Source organism: Schistocerca cancellata, chromosome 4 (genome assembly GCF_023864275.1).
Source record: "Schistocerca cancellata isolate TAMUIC-IGC-003103 chromosome 4, iqSchCanc2.1, whole genome shotgun sequence".
NCBI lineage: Eukaryota > Metazoa > Arthropoda > Insecta > Orthoptera > Acrididae > Schistocerca > Schistocerca cancellata.
In genome coordinates, this window is record NC_064629.1 from 550,674,144 (window position 1) to 550,697,140 (window position 22,997).

Consider the following 22,997-nt stretch of genomic DNA (forward strand, 5'->3'; position numbering starts at 1 on the left):
ACAAACCTTTCAAAACAATAAGTTCAACTACTGAATATAATGGCTCCAAATAAGACATTTAAATTCGGTCAGATAATATTTATTAAATTCTGGTTGGATGTGTGTAATGATCTGAAAGAGAAAAGCAGGTTCAAAATTGCATGACCTACCACCTTCCAACTGACAGGAAAAGTGTAGAATATGGTTTTCTAAAGTAAAGTATGGTTGGTTTCCTTGTAATTTGCAGGGAAAATAGAACTCGATACTGTTGATGGTCTGCATGTATGGTACTACAGAGGCCAGCTGACAAAATGTACTACTCTTTGCTTTATGGCTGTTAGAATTTAATTTCAGAACAAGGCTGTTAATATTCAGATTTGGTAGTTTTTAATCTGCCTAAAAGATTACTGAAAAAATGATTTTGAATATAAAGGAAAGTTGCCTATTAATGGAGAATTCACTAATGTGAGAAAGCTAGATTCTGATTGCAGAAAGTGCTCAGCTCTGTTGGGAAGTATAACAACTCAGTTTTCACAGTAAAAGAAATGTATTCACAGTTGTGAATATAAACAACCATCAGCTGTATAATGGATTGACAAATTAGTGCTGGACCAGGACCTGAACCTGGATTTCCCGCGTATCCCAAGTGGTCGTCTTACCTTTAGACTACCAGAGCACAACTCGTGGCCACACCCAAAGTTCATACATCATCAACCTTGTTTCTACAACCCCTATACTCATACATCGATTATGTATATTCCATACAGGGGAAACACCTTTACTTGAAAGTCGCTTGTCTGGTGTTGGCAGATAAATATGATATTGCAGTCCCTGTGTTCTGAATTACAATGCAATGTTATTTCAGATGTGCATGCATGTCCAAAGGAACATTTCATCATAATTTGGAATAACACAGTTACTGCAGTATTATATAGTTCTCACAGTGCCAGAGGTGTATAACAATGACAATAAGACCCCATTTTAAAAGTGCTGAATTTGAAGTTTTTGTGTGTATCTCCTCGTAGGGCATTAATGTCTGAAGTTGAGCAGCTGTTACAACAGTATTCATATGATTATACTAGTTGTGCCTTGTGATGTTATCCCATGGTTTAACAATTATTTATAAACAAATGCCCGGGTAAGTATTTATTCCAACCTTCCATTATTCCATCTCCTCCCCCCACCCCTCCCAATCTGTCTGTTTCCTCTACTTTCCCCCCACACTCTTAACTCCCCCTCCCCCAATCTCTGTTCATCTCCTCCTCTCCCTTCTCTGTCCTCCTCCTCCCACCTTCTCTCTCCTATGAGCCTTTTATCAGTGGCTTTGCCTGCATAAAATATATTTCACATGTATTTAGCGTATTTCACATGTATTTAGCGTATTTCACATGTATTTAGCGTATTTCACATGTATTTAGCGTATTTCACATGTATTTAGCGTATTTCACATACATTTCACCTGTATCGCTAGTGAATTTCATTCTTCAGTTTAATTTTCATGCAGCTCAATGTTTATGATGTCATATCTTGTGAAATTTGTGTCGTACAATGATATAATTATGCAGGTACATCAAGTGGTATATGTGGATACTGTCTGCAAACTGTTGCGATTAGAGTTAGTAGCAAAGAAGTAATAAATTAAATCAGCAAGCACAATGCAGTAGTTTTTCCTGCATCTTGGTGTTTATGATGCCATCTCTCCTGAACTGTGTGTCATACAGTGGTATAATTTGCTTGTAATTCAGTGTTACATGTGCGTATTGGTAAAGAACTAATAAATTAAAATCTCATGCCGGATGCAGCAGCTTTACTGCACAATCAGCAAAAATATAGTAAGCTGTAAATGTTTTTCCTTTCCATCATTTTGTGGTGTTTGCACTGAGAGAAACTTTTGTGGGGTTGGATATTTGATCAGTTCAGTGTCAGCTTGTACAAAAATCAATTGTCATATGATTAGGCTTGTGTGAACCGGTGAGTAGTCTTGCTGCAACTTTATCACTTCATTGGGATAGCCCTGAGAACACTGTGTAGTAGAAGAGTCCAGGACACACACTCTCGTGGCCTGTGTATGCTGAGACATCCTGGCAGTAAATAACTGTTTCTCATATACTCGTCAGTGGCACAGTGTGTTACCATGTTCGTCACACTGCATCTGTATTAGTGTTATGCTTGCAGCATATCAACAAACAACACAATTTAAAAAAAAATATGGCATCGAGGGGACATGAACTATAATTACTTGTGTAAATAGAGTTCCTCAAATATTGCTATGTGGCTACCATGTAACTGTACAGGGTTGCTCTTATTTGGATGTTCAGTATAGAAACATCATGGCATTTCAAATAAATTCAAGTTAGTATTACAGAATATATATAAAACAATATGCTGTAAATATATGCAGTTATGGAGTCAGCAAAAACAGCATCCTTCTAGGGTGACTCCGTTGTCTGTCTGTCTGTCTGTCTGTCTGTCTGTCTGTCTATTACAACCTGTATTTCTCAGGAAAGGATAGAAGTTGAAATTTGTCACACATTAAGATCTATAGTCCCTTGATGGTGTGAAAAATTTAAGCTTATAAGTCAATGCAGTCAAAAGATTTAGCCATATATGTCACATATTTTGATACTTGCAAACTCGGTCAAAACCAATAGATGATCTCTAACAGATTTTTAATAATTTTAGGAGTAAAGGTATGAGAGTTACCTTTACTCCTAAAATTATTAAAAATGTGGTAGACATCAATAAAATTCCTTATAGACTGATAAGGAGATAACATATACAGACGTCATATGTGGAAATGTCTCTAGCACTTACAAAACCAGCACCACCCAAAGCAACTGTATGGAACATAAATAATTTGACAATACAAAGTGTTGATCGACACCAAAGTGTTAAACTGTAAACTGGGCTATCAACTTCATGATAGGCGTGCAAATGGTAATAAAATTTGCAAACCGATTATGTAACTTGACACAAAGGGCTATGTGGGAAATGATTATTTAGTGCCATAGCAGCAGTTTTTGTGCAGTAAAACAAAGCACACAGTGACAAACTTGTCAATGGTTGCATATATATAATTTAAATTATTAAAGTTAATACAGCTACTGAGGATATCATAGTCACACATAACTAACAATTACTTCAGTTAAAACTTTTTTTTTATGGATCAATATTATAACCTGAGATTGTATGTCTCCTTTTTGTAAATTTCTGCAGCATAGTGGAGACTCCCCCCCCCCCCCCTTAAACTGTCCTTTTTAACTATCTTTACTTATAGTTGTAAAATTATTTCTTTGTAATAACACAGTTCAATGTGGATTTAAATTCTCTGTAGTAGAGAGCTTGACTGCTTGAAGTGGAGTTTTTCTTTCAGTTTAGAATTACAATACTACAGATATCCATAATACAGAATTTGCAGATTTCTTAGCTACAGTTAATCACGCTGATGATCTAATTTTATTTTCAGGTGTGATACAATTCCAAAAATTCAGGCAAAGCTTGACTACCTAAAATCTCTTCTGAATGACTACAATACATTTAAAAGCATCTATAGATATGCATATGATTTTGCTCGGGTGAGTATTTTGTGTAATTGCCTTTTTAATTCACAGAAATTGTCATCTACTACTGTAGTTCAGGAGCGCAGTATCTTCTAAACTTACTGTGTATGTGCGCAAGTGGATGGTGAAGTCTATGCCACATGAACTAAATGCAGACTAGCTGCACAAATGGCGCACTTACATTTTCTGTATATCTGTAAGCGGTTTGAAAGACTACAATCAAAGAAGCTCTTCTGGTTAGAGTACACTTAAATAAGCCCAAGTTGATTCACTAAATTACTGTCCAAAAGTTAAGTGTAATCAGTAAAGCAGAAATAGAAAAGATGAGCAGATACTGTAAGAGTAAAAAGTAGCCTACAAATGAGAACTGTGTGGTCTTTCTAGGAAACACGAACTCACTGCTCAGTAAAGGCGTGTGATTTAAAGATGATGAAAAGAAATGCATTAGACATACAATGTTGTTTCACTTTATTAACCAAGAGCTTCTCAGCAGAGTTCAATATGAGACGCCACAAGATCTCAATTTGGATCCAGTCTTGCCACACTAAAGCAGGTTGAATAGACAACATTCTCAGCATTTAATGTCCTGCAATGTACTACTTTGAGACTGGAGAGAGTTTTAGGGCATTTGAAATGTTGGTTATAGGCTATTATGAGGTCAACTAATGGCAAACAACTCATCCAGTTATGCATTCTTGACAGCATGAAAAAATTCCATTACATCTGCAGAGCTTACCGCTGTCTCTGGAATTGCAGCTGTCCAACAAACTGGGTATTAGAGACACAAAGAAGTTAATCTTCATGCCAAACATTTGGTAGTCTCTCTCCTGCTTGCAGTTCATTTATCACTAAGTCAGCAGCACTGAAATTGGACCAATACTGTGTGTAGGAATATTATGTTGTAATTTTCAGGTTATGTATGCCTATATTCAACTGAATGAATAAATTTTGTTATGCCCTGTGTGTTAGGCCTTTGTTTTTGGAATGGCATTGCAAGTGGCAACGTTAATTAGAAGTGTTCTTACCAAATAAATTCCACACCATTTGGCAGAACAATTTTTGTTACACGTCTGTATATCTACATCTACATTCACATCTTTACCCTGTAAACCACTGTGAACTACATGGCAGATGGTATGATCTATTGTACCAGTTATTAGGGTTTCTTTCCATTGCATTCACATCTGGAGTGCAGGAAGAATGATTTTTTGAAAGCCCTCTCTGCATCTGTTCAGTATCTCCTGTTAGTCCTGTTTGGTATGGGTCCCACACACGTGACCAATATTCTAGAATGAGTCACATGAATGATTTATAAGCCATCTCCTTGGTAGACTGTCTGCACTTTTCCAGTATTCTATCAATTAACTGGAGTCTACCACCTGCTTTAACCACAACTGAGCCTATGTGATGGTTCCATTTCATATCCCTACATATTGTTACACTCAGGTACTGTATTTACTCGATTATGAGATGAGTTTTTTTCCCCCGATTCATCATTTGAAAACTATGGGATCATCTTGTATTCACATATTAAACTATTGCTGCTGAGGCCAATGTTTCTACGTTTTAGAATGTTTACATGATATATTTACATGATATAGGTGTCATCTTAAATTTACTGAAGAAGCTTGGACTATTGAGGTCACATGCAGATGTATTTTGATGCATTCAGAAGGATAGGTAGTACAAACTGTACTTTTACTCAAACAGGTTCGAAATTTCTTGATACGCCAAAGCGCTTGATACTATATCAACCTTGCTCGAACAGTCACATGAAATTTGACTTGAATCACATTAATGCAAGAGATGTGCAAGAAACCATGAAGTAGTCATCACAACAATCTATTGCTCTGCTTAAAATTTGACAATTTTGTGAAACAAAGTAGGACAGAATTTAATGTTATTATCTTACAGACTTTTGTTGTATTTGAAAAGCTTTGCAATAAAAATTCTCGTGCATGTATGGCTACAGTGTACAAGCATTAATGGTGCTTGTTACATATTGCTAACATTGAAAAGCAAAAATATTGCCCTTCAAAAAATATTATTTGATTCTGAATGCAAGTGATTATTTTATTTGATTATGAGATATTGTAATGATTTATGAAGTGGGTTGCAAATGAGAAACTCAGTTGCTTTTCACATATAAGAATGCTAGGTAAAAACATTATCACCTTTTAATCAGCTTTAGAACAAGATAGTGACATTCAGGTAAGACAAGAAAGAAAATTGATTGTGAATGAAAGTCTAAAAAACAAAATAAGTCATATTAAAATACGTATAATTGTTATTGCAAGAATAATTGTACAGATAGTACCAACAGATACCACTAGATCACAGACCAAGCGAAAGTATGAGAATTTTACAGAATAATGATTGCGATCTTGTATTTTTGTATAAGTTGGTGGTGTTACCTATGACCTACACCCTAGAAGATACTGCAGTCCATGTTTCACAGTTGCTCAGAACAGTATTATGGAAAAGTTGGAGTGGGAACAGTGGTACCAGCTTGGCTGAGAACTAGGATGGGATGGGAGCAGGGAGGGCAGTAGTGAACAGGCAGCAAATTCCACTGTGCTGCAGTTTGTGTGAAGCCATTTTAACTGCCATTGTAATTGAACAAATAAATAACAATGGTGTACATTTCTGCAGGAGACAGTGAAAGTCTAGATAGGAGCCAGTGGCACACTTGTGTGTTTCCTGCAACAATGTTGTCATCGCTTATTGTGAGATGTAACTGGAGCAAAAAGGGGAGATGGATGTCAGCTGCTAGTTCTGTACATCCAATGAGAGAGTGGTGGGCAGATGATATATTTGGAAGCAGGAAACAGTGTAACAGTCTCATGTCAGTATAGAAGCGAAAACAGATATGTATTCGGCAGAAAGCAGCTGCCTTCTCACGTTCCACCTTCACCACTACCTCAGATAATGCACGTATTCAGAAGAAATAGTGTACAATTTGACAGTGAAGATATAAATTTCGTTACTGTGGGTGGTGATTAAAAATACTGATACCACAGACGACAGGCTTAGTAAGCAAAGTAGGTAGTGAATATAAAAATTGATGTAAACCATTTCTTTTATTTTATTTCTTCTTGTATTATCAAATTTGGACAATCAATAAATAGACCAAGTTTAAAAGAAATATAATACTAATGTTTTAGGCAGATATTTGATGTCAGTAAAACAGTTTGTACCTTTGCTTAGTCATAATATGTTAAAAATAAATTTGTCTCAAGAAGACTCTTTTTAAAAAAAGTCATCTTATATTGAGGGTCATCTTATACTCAGATAAATTCGATATTTGTCAGAGTTTGCTTATTCCAGCTGACACACATTAATACTGTAGTCATACAATACTAAGTTTTCTCATTTCATGAAGTGCACAATTTTACATTTCTAAACATTTAAAGCAAGTTGCCAGTCTTTGCAGCACTTTGAAATCTTATCGAGATCTGACTGAGTATTTATGCGGGTTCTTTCAGACAATACTTCATTATAGATAACTGCAACTGCAAAAATTCTGAGGTTACTATTAATATTGTCCGCAAGGTCATTAATATACAACATGAACAGCAAGGGTCACAATACACTTCCCTGGGGCACACCCCAAGTTACTTACACATCTAATGATATGATAAGTCTCCATCAAACACAACATGCTGCATCCTCCCTAGCAAAAAGTCGTCAACCCAGTCACAAATTTCTCTTGAGATACTTGATATGATCGTACTTTTGACAGTAAACATGTGGTACTGAGTGAAATGCTTTTCAGATATCAAGAAATACTGCATCTTCATGACTGCCTTGATTGACAGCTTTCAGTATGTCATGTGAGAAAAGTACAAGTTTGGTTTCACATCATCGATGTTTTCAGAATCCATTCTGGTTGTCATGGAAGAGGTCATTCTGTTAGAGATACCTCATTATGTTTGAGCTTAGATCATATACTCACATTCTACAAGACATGGATGTCAAGGATATTGGACAGTAGTTGTGCAGATCACTTCCACTACCCTTCTTGTAGACAGGTTACCTATGCTTTATTTCAAGTACTGGCCACGGTCTTTTGTTCAAGGGATCTATAACACATTATAGTTATGGGAGGTGCTAATTCAGCTACAAATTTAGTATAGAATTTGATACAGATTCCATCGGGCCGTGGAAATACGTTCAATTTTACAGTTTAAGCTGTCTTCAACACCACTGACACTAATACTTTTCACTCATCTCTTCAGTGGTACAAAGATTAAATTGGAACAGTTCTCCTTGGGTTTTCCCCTATAAAGAACCATTTGAAAATGGAGTTAAGCATTTCAGCTGTTACAAATTAAGTGACATAATTTCAGAGACTTTACTGGTCTAGTATGGATATGATATTCTCTATAGAGACTGAAGCGGCAAGTGTAAATCTGTACCGAGGTCAGGAATCAAAGCAGGAGACCTGGGTTCGATTCCCAGCCTAGGTACAAATTTTCACTGGCAGCTTCAGTCTATGTACATATAATTTTAGCTTTCGCTTTGCTAGCCTCAGTTTCATTTCCTGTCTCATTCACTAGGGACTGGACTCCATCTTTCGTGCCACTAACAGCCATTACATAAGACCAGAATTTGTGTGGGTGTTGTGAAAGACCATTTGACAATGTTGTGTTGTGATAGTCTTTTAAGGCTTTATGCATTGCTGTCTTGACAGCCAAATGAGTTTCTTTCAGCATCTCTGTAGCTATAGTCTTACGCTTTGTTTTACACATGTTTTGCTGTAGTTCCTGTTTATTTAGAAGTTTCTTTATGACTGTATACAATGGAGGGTCTCTTCAAGTATGAACTGTTCTATTGGGTACATATCTATTCAGTGTGTGGTCAACTATTCTTTTAAACTTGAGCCATTTCCTCTACATGCTCCTGCCCTTTGCTGAAAGTTTAAAGTTCTTCATTGAAATATGACACTGTTGATTTTTTATGTAGTTTACTGAACACACATGCCTTTCTGATTGTTTTAGTTGTCTTTTGTACTTCGGTAATTATTGTTGCCATAACCACGTCAGGCTCATGGTGGATGATAGGATCCAATTACAATATTATGCTCACCTCGGTACCGAATCTTGCTCAAACACTCTCGCTTGCAACTTCAGTTTCTACCTCGATGGATTTGATTTTGCTGTGACAAACATACCACCTCCATTTCCCATTAACCTGTCCTTTCGATATACACTTCGATTTCCTCATAAAATTTGTCCATCAATTCAGGTTTAGACCAGCTTTCTGTACATAGTGGGGTGTGTGTGTGTGTGTGTGTGTGTGTGTGTGTGTGTGTGTGTGTGTGTGTGTGTCATTGCTTCTCAGGAGTACTTTGAACTATGACACTCTCTTGTGAATGCTTTGGCAGCTAACCACTAGGATTTTAATATTTTCACCTGTAGGAAGCATTTCTTTCAATCTTACATTGATACTTCTGGGTTTCCTACAGCTATCATCTAAATTGGATGGAGAGTCATCTAACAAAAAAAAAAGTTCGCACCCCCACACGCAATCAGCTACCTGGTTAGCAGCCTCTAATGTGATGTGTATTGTATACGTGACCCATTTAGAGGGTCCCTACAGTCCTCAGCAATAGGACCCAAGTCCAAGAAGTATCAACCTAGTTTGTCACGGAACCTCCGAAGTTGTTGTTGTTGTTGTTGTGGTGGTCTTCAGTCCTGAGACTGGTTTGATGCAGCTCTCCATGCTACCCTATCCTGTGCAAGCTTCTTCATCTCCCAGTACTTACTGCAATCTACATTCTTCTGAATCTGCTTAGTGTATTCATCTCTTGGTCTCCCTCTTAGATTTTTACCCTGCACGCTGCCCTCCAATGCTAAATTTGTGATCCCTTGATGCCTCAGAACATGTCCTACTAACCGGTCCCTTCTTCTTGTCAAATCGTGCCACAAACTCCTCTTCTCCCCAATTGTGTTCAATACCTCCTCCTTAGTTATGTGATCTACCCATCTAATCTTCAGCATTCTTCTGTAGCACCACATTTCGAAAGCTTCTGTTCTCTTCTTGTCCAAACTATTTATCGTCCATGTTTCACTTCCATACATGGCTACACTCCATACAAATACTTTCATAAACGAATTCCTGACACTTAAATCTATACTCGATGTTAACAAATTTCTCTTCTTCAGAAACGCTTTCCTTGCCATTGCCAGTCTACATTTTATATCTTCTCTACTTCGACCATCATCAGTTATTTTGCTCCCAAATAGCAAAACTCCTTTACTACTTTGAGTGTCTCATTTCCTAATCTAATTCCCGGATTATCACCCGATTTAATTCGACTACATTCCATTATCCTTGTTTTGCTTTTGTCGATGTTCATCTTATATCCTCCTTTCAAGACACTGTCCATTCCATTAAACTGCTCTTCCAAGTCCTTTGCTGTCTCTGACAGAATTACAATGTCATCGGCGAACCTCAAAGTTTTTATTTCTTCTCCATGGATTTTAATACCTACTCTGAATTTTTCTTTTGTTTCCTTTACTGCTTGCTCAATACACAGATTGAATAACATCAGGGAGAGGCTACAACCCTGTCTCACCCCCTCCCCAACCACTGTTTCCCTTTCATGCCCCTCAACTATTATAACTGCCATCTGGTTTCTGTACAAATTGTAAATAGCCTTTCGCTCCCTGTATTTTACCCCTGCCACCTTCAGAATTTGAAAGAGAGTATTCCAGTTAACATTGTCAAAAGCTTTCTCTAAGTCTACAAATGCTACAAATGTAGGTTTGCCTTTCCTTAATCTTTCTTCTAAGATAAGTCGTAAGGTCAGTATTGCCTCACATGTTCCAACATTTCTACGGAATCCAAACTGATCTTCCCCGAGGTCGGCTTCAACCAGTTTTTCCATTCGTCTGTAAAGAATTCACGTTAGTATTTTGCAGCTGTGACTTATTAAACTGATAGTTCGGTAATTTTCACATCTGTCAACACCTGCTTTCTTTGGGATTGGAATTATTATATTCTTCTTGAAGCCTGAGGGTATTTCGCCTGTCTCATACATTTTGCTCACCAGATGGTAGAGTTTTGTCAGGACTGGCTCTCCCAAGGCTGTCAGTAGTTCTAATGGAATGTTGTCTACTCCCGGGGCCTTGTTTCAACTCAAGTCTTTCAGTGCTCTGCCAAACTCTTCACGCAGTAATGTATCTCCCATTTCATCTTCATCTACATTCTCTTCCATTTCCATAATATTGTCCTCAAGTACATCGCCCTTGTATAGACCCTCTATATACTCCCTCCACTCTTCTGCTTTCCCTTCTTTGCTTAGAACTGGGTTTCCATTTGAGCTCTTGATATTCATACAAGTGGTTCTCTTATCTCCAAAGGTCTCTTTAATTTTCATGTAGGCAATATCTATTTTACCCCTAGTGAGATAAGCCTCTACATCCTTACATTTGTCCTCTAGCCATCCCTGCTTAGCCATTTTGCACTTCCTGTCGATCTCATTTTTGAGACGTTTGTATTGGTTTTTGCCTGCTTCATTACTGCATTTTTATATTTTCTCCTTTCATCAATTAAATTCAATATTTCTTCTGTTACCCAAGGATTTCTACTAGCCCTCGTCTTCTTACCTACTTGATCCTCTGCTGCCTTCAATACTTCACCCTTCAGAGCTACCAATTTCCTCTTCTACTGTATTTCTTTCCCCCATTCTTGTCAATTTTTCTTTATGCTCTTCCTGAAACACTCTACAACCTCTGGTTCTTTCAGTTTATCCAGGTCCCATCTCCTCAACTTACCACCTTTTTGCATTTTCTTCAGTTTTAATCTACAATTCATAACCAATAGAGTGTGGTCAGAGTCCACATCTGCCCCCTGGAAATGTCTTACAATTTAAAACCTGGCTCCTAACTCTGTCTTACCATTATATAAAGTATCTGATACCTCCTAGTATCTCCAGGCTTCTTCCATGTATACAACCTCCTTTTATGATTCTTGAACCAAGTGTTAGCTATGATTAACTTGTGCTCTGTGCAAAATTCTACCAGACGGCTTCCTCTTTCATTTCTTCCCCCCAATTCATATTCACCTGCTGTGTTTCCTTCTCTTCCTTTTCCTACTATCGAATTCCAGTCATCCATGACTATTAAATTTTCATCTTCCTTCACTACCTGAATAATTTCTTTTATCTCATCATACATTTTATCAATTTCATCATCATCTGCAGAGCTAGTTGGCATATAAACTTGTACTACTGTAGTAGGCGTGGGCTTCATGTCCATCTTGGCCACAATAATGCTTTCACTATGCTGTTTGTAGTAGCTTACCCCACTCCTATTTTCTTATTCATTATTAAACCTACTTCTGCATTACCCCTATTTAATTTGTATTTATAACCCTGTATTCATCTGACCAAATGTCTTGTTCTTCCTGCCACTGAACTTCACTAATTTCCGCTATATCTAAGCGATACAGATGGCCGTACCGTAGGTGCAACTACAACCGAGGGGTATCTGTTGAGAGGCCAGACAAACATGTGGTTCCTGAAGAGGGTCAGCAGCCTTTTCAGTAGTTGCAGGGCAACAGTGTGGATGATTGACTGATCTGGCCTTGTAACAATAACCAAAATGGCCTTGCTGTGCTGGCACTGCGAACGACTGAAAGCAAGGGGAAACTGCAGCCGTAATTTTTCCCGAGTGCCTGCAGCTTTACTGTATGGTTAAATGATGGTGTCCTCTTGGGTAAAATATTCCAGAGGTAAAATAGTCCCCCATTCGGATCTCCGGGTGGGGACTACTGAAGAGGGCGTCTTTATCAGGAGAAAGAAAACTGGCGTTCTACGGATCGGAGTGTGGAATGTCAGATCCCTTAATCGGGCAGGTAGGTTAGAAAATTTAAAAAGGGAAATGGATAGGTGAATCCTGTGGATGCCTTGGGCCGATGGAGGGAATATTTTGAAGAGTTGCTCAATGTAGGTGAAAATGCGATCAGTAATGTTTCAGATTTCGAGGTAGAATGGACTAGGAATGATGATGGAAATAGGATCACATTTGAGGAAGTGGAAAAAATGGTCAATAGATTGCAGTGCAATAAAGCGGCTGGGGTGGATGAAATTAAGTCGGAACTCATCAAATACAGTGGAATGTCAGGTCTTAAATGGCTACACAGGATAATTGAAATGGCCTGGGAGTCGGGACAGGTTCCATCAGACTGGACAAAAGCAGTAATCACACCAATCTTTAAACATGGAAACAGAAAAGATTGTAACAACTACAGAGGTATCTCTTTAATCAGCGTTGTGGGTAAAATCTTCTCAGGTATTGTTGAAAGGAAAGTGCGAGTATTAGTTGAGGACCAATTGGATGAAAATCAGTGTGGGTTTAGGCCTCTTAGAGGTTGTCAGGACCAGATCTTTAGCTTACGGCAAATAATGGAGAAGTGTTATGAGTGGAACAGGGATTTGTATCTATGCTTTATAGATCTAGAAAAGGCATATGACCGGGTTCCTAGGAGGAAGTTATTGTCTGTTCTACAAGATTATGGAATAGGAGGCAAACTTTTGCAAACAATTAAAGGTCTTTACATGGATAGTCAGGCAGCAGTTAGAGATGACGGTAAATTGAGTTCGTGGTTCAGAGTAGTTTCAGGGGTAAGACAAGGCTGCAACCTGTCTCCACTCTTGTTCATATTATTTATGGATCATATGTTGAAAACAATAGACTGGCTGGGTGAGATTAAGATATGTGAACACAAAATAAGCAGTCTTGCATATGCGGATGACTTAGTTGTGATGGCAGATTCGATTGAAAGTTTGCAAAGTAATATTTCAGAGCTAGATCAGAAATGTAAGAACTACGGTATGAGGATTAGCATCTCCAAAACGAAAGTAATGTCAGTGGGAAAGAAATATAAATGGATTGAGTGCCATATAGGAGGAACAAAGTTAGAACAGGTGGACCGTTTCAAGTACTTAGGATGCATATTCTCACAGGATGGTAACATAGTGAAAGAACTGGAAGCGAGGTGTAGCAAAGCTAATGCAGTGAGCGCTCGGCTACGATCTACTCTCTTCTGCAAGAAGGAAGTCAGTACCAAGACTAAGTTATCTGTGCACCGTTCAATCTTTCGACCAACTTTGTTGTATGGGAGCGAAAGCTGGGTGGATTCAGGTTACCTTATCAACAAGGTTGAGGTTACGGATATGAAAGTAGCTAGGATGATTGCAGGTACTAGTAGATGGGAACAATGGCAGGAGGGTGTCCACAATGAGGAATTCAAAGAAAAACTGGGAATGAACTCTATAGATGTAGCAGTCAGGGCGAACAGGCTTAGATGGTGGGGTCATGTTACACACATGGTAGAAGCAAGGTTACCCAAGAGACTCAGGGATTCAGCAGTAGAGGGTAGGAGGAGTCGGGGCAGACCGAGGAGAAGGTACCTGGATTCGGTTAAGAAAGATTTTGAAGTAATAGGTTTAACATCAGAAGAGGCACCAATGTTAGCACTGAATAGGGGATCATGGAGGAACTGTATAAGGGGGGCTATGCTCCAGACTGAACGCTGAAAGGCATAATCAGTCTTAAATGATGATGATGATGATGATGGATAGGTTAAACTTAGGTATAGTGGGAATTAGTGAAGTTCAGACCTCCCAAGTATCTGGTTCAATCCTTTCATTCAACTCAGAACCAAGGGGCCACAATCAGTTTTAGGGACAATGTTACAAATTGTGAGCTTCATTGAAACTCCTGGACAACAGTGGTCTCCTCGACCTTCTCTGCCAGTTGCTGGAATGATCTCCAGTACACCCTCAGAGCTCAGATGACAGGTGTTATTTGTTCCATCATGCACCGCAATCTGCATTTGGTTGCACTTTGTTCCTTCATAGGCTGCCAGAATAGCCTCTTCAACATGTTGAATGAATGAGGCACCGCAGCATACACATTGTGTACACCTGGTGTTCTTTCCTGTCCCTTATTGTCATTTCCCTGCTGACAATTAATAGACTCTTACGGTTTTGTGTTTGCTTCCTCTTGACACTGAACAAAACAGGTTTACCTAAAACAGGTGAAGTGAGTCCCACTGACTCAGTTTGTTTGAGTGAAAGACAGCACCTCAGATTTTTTGATTAAGGGTGTTGGTATAACACCCTGAATTTTCCCTGGTCGCTCTCCACCCTGTATAAGTTGCCTAGATCTACCATTGAAATGCCACCCACAGTCAAGTGGAGGAGTAATAACAGATCTCCTACTTTCTGCAGAGGCAATATGATCCATTACGTAGGATAGTACTTGAGGTAACTTTGGTACCAGTACCACAGGTACATGACTCTTGGGAGCTCTTCCAACACACGAATTCGCAGCAGGTGCCAGTTGTTTGACAGTAGTCATGGTTATCTCTAGGTGCTTATGAATATCAAGCAACTTACCCAGTATTTGAGAGCAGCATTCATAGTGGGGCCTGCATCTTGGCTGGTGCAATGGACTACAGGACAGTGAACAAATAACTTTAAACAAAGCCTGCTGATTAGCTTATTATCAGTTGAGCTGAGAAGTTACTAATGCCCTGTAAGAACTGAAGCATTTAAACAAAACAAGATTTCTATTAAGACAGCAGAAAAACCTGTGGTAAAAATTAAAAATTTCCTCAAACTTTTTGAAGTTGATTATAGTTTTTAGCAAACTAAAAAAATAGTTAATTTATGAAAAATGAGGGGAAAGTGGTAGTTCGTATAATCAGGTGAATGTTGTGGAAAGAGACCACATCGGTGGTGGTGGTGGTGGTGGTGGTGGTGGTGGTGGTGGTGGTGGGTTTCGATATGGTCGAGTATGTATGGAACTTGGCATGTCTCTTGGTGGTAAGAGGAATACTGTTGATACTCAAGTGTTGCAGAAATGAAGTGTTAGACTTTCCAGAGGTGCAGTATTTCAGGCTTTCCTATTTGTATTTAGGATTTAGGCAGTAGTTATAAGTAAGATACAAAAGAATTGAATGTTGAATTGATGGTTTTACAAACTTTTGCTGTGTTGATATAATGAGCAAATTGATCATTTCATGTATTTTGAGTTTCTACTATGACTTCGTTCCCTTCCATCAGGACAAGGAGCAACGCAGCATGGACATTGAGACTGCAAAGGCCATGTTGAAGTTGTTGCTGGGAAAACATTGGTCTCTCTTCAGTCAGTTCAACTCTTTCCTAGAAAGCTCAAAATACAAAGTTATTAATAAAGACCAATGGTGCAATATTTTTGAATTCTCGCGTACTATAGTGAATGATCTGTCTAATTACGATGTTGACGGTGCTTGTAAGTATGTTTGTTTTATTGTAGTCTTTAATGATCCAATGAGTGATTTATTTTTCTGTCATTAAACAGTTGTATAAAAGTTGAAACAATAATGCTTAGAAATGGAAACATATTCACCATTGCTACAGTGATTGTTTTCCCTGACCATAAGTTGCATGTTTCTCCTGACTTTATTTTGTTGTTCTTACTAGCCAAATTCTTTTGTTCTATTTGAATCGGTGCTCATAACACTTTTTTGTGTATCAGTTGTTTGACAAATCTTAGCTGTGATGCAAAGTATCTTACAGCCATAATTTGGGATATAAAAATATTTTCAACAGTCTTTCTTTTATATAATGTGCTATGTTACACAACTGAAAGTTCTGAGAGGCACTGTACTATGTCCCTGAACTAATGTTTGGTGACTAATACGTAAATTTTTTTATTCACATAAACAACTTTCCCAATATGTCAACAGTGCCGACTTACAGCAATTGCTCAAAGTGATTTTTCCATGTGGATGGGTGGCTTATTGATGAAATGTCTTCCTCATGATTCAACTTCATGTATCAGATTCTACTGTGCAAACTCTTCTTTGTCAAGAATATCAGCTGCCTCTCTATGGCTTCTTTGCAACATTTTATCCATGGTGATAGTTACTTTCCTCTTACGGTGAAAGCTGTTGTGGATCTTCCATACATTTGTTACACTTTCCAAACACTGTCCTTCTGTTCCATACACAAAATGTATGTCTGCAAGTTCCTGTAATGAGTAATGCTCCATCTTTGACAACTGGGCAGGTACTTGAACACAGCTAACATCAACTGTGGTCATGTCACATATGAATGCATTTGGTTTTTCAAGGTAGTGTCAAAATATCCAGGTTTTGTTTGACAACAAATATAAGTAGTTTACAAACACATGCATCATACACATTGCTCATTAGAGATTATGTACTGTCTGAAATATTAAGTTTCTAACTGTTGGTTCTTTATCTCAAACTACTTTCGCAAAGGGAAAAAATTTAACATTTATTTGACTAAAGTGGCAGGTATCTACATATGTTCATGCATGCATGTTCCTGTACAGTGTGTGGTTGAGGTACAAAGTACCATTGCTGATCATTCCCTTTCCTGCTCCTCAAGCAAAAGGAGTGAGAGGAAAGTGATTGCTTGTTTACCTTTTGGTGAGCCCTAGTCTTGCTTATTTTCTCTATACAGGCCTTGTGCAAGATGGATATTGGAAGAAGTAGAATTGTTATGCAGTTTGTCAAATTGCTTGATGGTTTTAACTGTCTGGACTGAGGTTTGAACCAAGAACCTTGCCTGCATTACAAGCAAAGGTTCCAGGTCAAGTCTTGGTCCAGCATGCAGTTTAATCTGCCAGGAAGCTCCCAAACTGTATTCACTCCTCTGCAGAGTGAAAATTCATCCTGAAAAAAGTTCAGCAGCCTTTTGTGAAATGACTATCTTCCCTCCAGCAATTTGTATTCAAACTTGCAAAGTATTTCTGTAGCACTCTTGTACTTATTGTACTGACTGGTGAGAAATCTGATAGCATACGTCCAAATTGCTTTGATGCATTCTGGTAATCTGACCTGGTAAGAATCTGACACTAGAGCAGTAGTCAAAAATCAATTACACGAGCAGTTCCACACACGGCCACTTTGTAGGTGCATCAAATAATCTCGACGAACTGTAGTTGTTTATTCATCTTCCCTACCCCTTACCTTGTGTACTCATTCAATTTCATGTTCGTTTACAATGTTATGCCTGGATATTTAATCAGCATGTCAATGTCAAGTAGAATAGCATTCCAATGTTACAGGGATGTTTCTCTTACCCATTTGCCTAAACTTAAAATGTTGATAGGTGGAAGCCATAAAGCTGGAAGACTGTAACAGGCTTCTCTGTTGACACTGAATTTGTTTTTAGAGACTTTTACCATCTCCTGTATTTTACTTCTATAAATGTTGCACTCTTTAGGAAGCACACATGTTCTTTAAAAATGTAGATCTTTTCTGCTGTTAGTCTCATTCTCAGACAGTGCCAGTTTCACACAGAAAGTTTATGATCCTCATATTAGCCCATTCTAAAATTGTTTCCTAGTGTGTTAAGGGTATTGAGAGCAAGTGGTGTCAGTTTTTAGTGATAAGTATAGTGGATGTAAACCAATTCCATTATATCTTGTGAAGTCATGGTACAACAGCATCATGAATCAGTACTGAGAATACTAAATGTTAGTTGCTGAAAATGTGTGATTTATGTATCACATCATGTTTCTGCACTACATTATCCCATCATCAAGTTGTATAAAACAAACACAAATCATTTGTTCATATTAGTACACATATGGACACACACATATAAATCAATTTATATTACTCTTTAGTATTACATACACAGTTAATGTACCATTAGGTAACGTTAAATGTAAAAGGCAAGCAACAGCTGTGCATTGTGAAATACATGAGAACTTTTCCTTAGCACGTAACACTAGCACAAAGCTCAGTTATTAACTAAAGCCAACTGCCCTCGCCTGCCTAAGATTGTACTACCATGTTACATATATATATCACAGCCCCCATTGATGCTACTGTCTACTTTAAAACGTATGTGTCAGGTCATAGCAAACCCCCCAAAAACCAATGTTGCACCTATGTAGCATTATTAGCATACATTGAGAATAACCAACAGGAAACATTAAAACTTAATGACCATTAAGGTGAAGCAGCACAGGCAGCATCAAAGTATTGCAAATAAACAACATTGTTGATTGCTGTCAAATTTAGATGAAATAGAGAGTTATGCACTTTAAAGGAGGAATGCATCAATGTGTTGAATGAAAAGACAGGAGTGTTCTAGGGCATTTATGGGCCCACTTTAGTGATGTTGTTGTGAGAATCAGCCACAACCTAATCTTCTTAGTTGTTGTTAAGTGGTAATGTTTCCTGTTGGTTATTCACAATGGATGCAAACATTAGAACAGATGTGAAAGATTAGTTTTTAGGATTTGTTATGATTTGATGCATAAACTTTTCATAGATTTCACTGTAGACAGCAGCATTGTTAGGAGCTGTGATACATATACACCATCGTAGTGCAATCTTCAGTAGGTGTGGGCAGTTGACTGTAGTTAATAACTGAGCTTTGTGCTAGTGGTTTTTGTGTGTTTTTCAGTGCATGGTTGCTGCTCAATTTTTACTTTTCATCTTCCCTAGTGGCATATTAAATTTAAGGTATGTAATACTACAGAGCAATGTAGATAAATTTACATGTGCTTTAGTATGTGTAGTAACAGGAGGTACTGATGCTTCCTTGTTTTGCAGAACTTGATGGTGGGGTAATCTAATACTGAGATATGTTGTGGTAAATAAATCACACATTTTTTACAAATGGTGCATAATATTGTTGGTACTAATCTGTAATATGTCAATCATTTTGTACTATCACATTCAGAAGCAAGTGCAAACATTTCAAGCACAATGAATATCTGTCTGCAGGCCTCTTGCTTACGGTAAGGTGTGTGTGTGTGTGTGTGTGTGTGTGTGTGTGTGTGTGTGTGTGTGTGTGTGTGTGTGTGTGTTTGTTTTGTATATTCCACATCAGAATGTATTGTTTATGGTGTTAATTGTGAAGTTGGCTGTAAGTGTGTAAGCTGCAATCTCATTGTATTCAATGAATGTGCTCTTGTTCTGTGGTCTCAGGCTTGTACATCCTATGGTACACACTTTTCCCCCCAAAAGGTATGCCACCTTCTAAACCAACATTGGCAAAAATTTTCTTCAAGTTTATATATTTATAACTGAGCCCGAACAGAGTGGGGAACTGGTACTCTGTTCAGGAGTTAGTTTTATAGATATTTTAATATACTGCACTTTTAACTGAGGGCATTTATATTTGTGAAGAGGACCCCTCCTAGCTTAAATTCCAAATGTAGCCTTTAGTAGAATAAGGGTGTGTGGCATCAGTTTTTCCTCTAAACAGCCTGTGAACATTAAGACTAATCTTTTGTGTACATTCAGTGACCTCATAAGTTTCATATGTAATGGGTCCCAAATACATAACAGTATTCCATAGCAATCTTTCACCAATAAAACAAAGTGAAGGGGGTGTGGTGAATAGTACACTGGACTTTTATTTGCAAGTATGGTGGTTCATATCTCCATCAAGACTTTTTATTTTATGGAAAATCTAAATTGCTTAAGGCAAATTTGAGAAAGTGTCCTTTGAAAAGAATATTGCTGATTTATTTCTGAACTTGTGCCCAATCTCTAATGATGATATCGTTGAGGGGTAGTTAAATCCTGTCAGTTTTCCTCTTGATAAAAAAATTTGAAGTTTCCCAGTATCCTACAAATAGATTGACGCGTGCCATTTCCATTATTTAAAACTGAGCTGATGGATAATTCTATGTACAGTGCCCAGACACTTGTAGGCTATTATTTGACAAAGATGGATACTAGTTAACACTTGGTAACCTGATAGTCAAAGGGTATTATGTTTTTTACTTTTCCTGAAGTGTACCACAATATATTCCTCAACAGTAATAACTAGTTACCAGACTTTGCATCAGATTGATATTTTGTTCAGAACTTGCTGAATATTGCCACAAATATCTGATAATACGTACATGTAGATAATTCTCCTTTATGAAAAATCTAAGATAGAAGCTAACATTTTTATTGTGGTATATGAGCCACACTCTTTCAGAAGACTTGCCCAGTTTCTTAACTACCACACCACTTCGCTTGTTGCCTACTTGAAAGTGATCCTAGATGCAGTGAAAGTATTTAGGAATGTTGAAACTGATCTACTGGTGCCATCCATTCTCAGACCTCCACCTTAGGTGGCCACATTGCCTCTAGCCAGTCCATTTCTATAAAAATACTGTACCACCAAGACTAATATATAGAAATTCCTTTTCATTGCATTCTGCACATGTATTTGAGATATCTTGGCTATGTTACCAATACTTTCCATTGTCATACTTCTGTTGTACTTTGTCACCCTACTGTTGTACTTTGTCATCCAACAGTTATTTTACTAGCAGATATGGGAGATAAAGCTAGAAGTTTGATGCTGCTTTGTTAATATGAATTGTCAAACTGTTTGCACAACAGCATGGAACTTGTTTTAAAAATTTTCTCTCTCCAGAGGGAAGAGTCCTTTCGTAGTGTAGGTAAAATAGAATATGGTGGGAAATAGCATACAAAGAAGAACATTTTAATCAGTGAAGACTGTGTATAAGCCATAGTTCTGATATGGCAAATTTCTGTATATAGTGTGTTGCTTTTAGTCTTTAAGTAATATCTTCCCTGTAGACCACTGTCCATTTAACTTTGACATTATTATTTCCTTAATGATATTAAATACTCTTTTTCAAATATATAAGCTACTGCTAGTTAGTGTTTGACTAGCAGCTGTTTATAACTTAAATTAAAATATTTTGATATGCTTTACCTACAATATCTGTACTATAGTAATGCTATTTGATGTTAAATGCTAAAAATTATTTTGGTGTTGGATGTAGTAGTGTTGCCTTGTGAGATGTATAATGTTCATTCAACCTTGCTTACAGGTGTTTTAAACTCCATAATACATGTATTATAAATTTATTTAAATTCATATTGTCTTTAGAATGAGATTTTCACTCTGCGTATGTGCTGATATGAAACTTCCTGGCAGATTAAAACTGTGTGCCGGACCAAGACTCGAACTCAGGACCTTTGCCTTTCGCGGGCAAGTGATCTGCCAACTGAACTACCCAAGTACGACTCGCGCCCCGTCCTCACAGCTTTACTTCTGCCAGTACCTAGTCTCCTACCTTCCAAACTTCCAAAGATAGGAGACGAGGTACTGGCAGAAGTAAAGCTGTGAGGCTGGGGCGTGAGTCATGCTTGGGCAGCTCAGTTGGCAGAGCACTTGCCCGCGAAAGGCAAAGGTCTCGAATTAGAGTCTCGGTCCAGCACACAGTTTTAATCTGCCAGGAAGTTTCATATTGTCTTTGCATGGGCAGTAACAGCATGCCTATTTGTGTTGGAAGTACATTAACAAATGAATTTCTGCAGGGCCGGTGATGCTGGACGAGTTCGTTGAGTGGCTTACTTCTGAGAGACAGGCTCAGCCTTACAGAAGCTGAAAGTAAGCTGTGTAGGAATTTCCATTGCTGTTGGAAACTTCTTTGCTTTCACCTTCATACCCTGCACTGCTGATTGGTTATGTTTTTAACCAAACACACACACTAAACAATGTAACAGTTTTGTTAAGCCTCATGTAAAAGTTACAGATCAATGTTTACAATTTACAGTCACGTATTTGTAAAGTAACAGAGATATATATTGTTGCTCTAAGGTCTGATTCATAAATACATGTAAAGTACCTAAATCAATACGTTATTTTTAAATATTGCTAATTACATGGTGCTCATCACGTACAATTGTTTATTTGGTGTGGAGAAAGAATTTGAGATGTTGAATATGTGTAGTGAAAATTTTCGAGTCAGACAATGTATGCACACGCTCTGTGACAAGAAATTGAAAAAATTCTATTTCACTCTGTTCTGTCTGATGATACTGCTTGTTTTTCCCCACTCATACTGCAGCTAATTATGTAATATACAATACATTTGTGTGAAGAACTCAGTTCCTAACCACTGCTCAGCTCAAAGTCAAGTAAGTTTTGTTATCAAACATTCATGTGAATAGCGGGAAAAAGTGGTGAAAAATGACCTTGGTATCAATATATTTTTAAAACATTTCATGTCACTACAGCTAGTTTAGCTGTTTGATAGAGCATTAACAAATGAGGTGGAGAAATATGGAACAATGTAAGGAGAAGATTTGACCAAAGAAGATAATATGAACTATTTAAGTATGTAGGAGTATTTAAAGTGTGATTTATTAAATTGGTTGAAACTTTGTGTGTCCGAAACTAGTAGGAATTTGTGTGTGTGTGTGTGTGTGTGTGTGTGTGTGTGTGTGTGTGTGTGTGTGTGTGTTCTTTTCTTTTCTTTTCTTTTTTTTTTTTCTCTGAAAAAAGTACTTTCAGCTAATTGTGTGCCAACATGAGCAGAGAGAGAGAGAGAGAGAGAGAGAGAGAGAGAGAGAGGGAGAGAGAGAGAGTCCAAAATAACTCGTTTTACAAAATAATTTCTACATTTTTCATTTTATATACCAGTCTAGCAGGATTTT

At 37.8% G+C, this 22,997-nt stretch overlaps 1 protein-coding gene across 1 annotated transcript in view; it reads left to right on the forward strand.

Moving 5' to 3' along the window:
- Nucleotides 1-22,776, forward strand: part of LOC126184559 (DCN1-like protein 4) — a 134,403-nt gene extending 111,627 nt beyond the window's left edge. The window contains exons 5-7 of the mRNA XM_049926986.1: nucleotides 3,446-3,554; nucleotides 15,619-15,826; nucleotides 21,876-22,776. Coding sequence (XP_049782943.1) covers nucleotides 3,446-3,554; nucleotides 15,619-15,826; nucleotides 21,876-21,946 — 388 coding nt within the window. The 3' untranslated portion in view covers nucleotides 21,947-22,776. The remainder of the gene's footprint in view (nucleotides 1-3,445; nucleotides 3,555-15,618; nucleotides 15,827-21,875) is intronic.
- The last annotated feature ends 221 nt before the right edge of the window (nucleotides 22,777-22,997 follow it).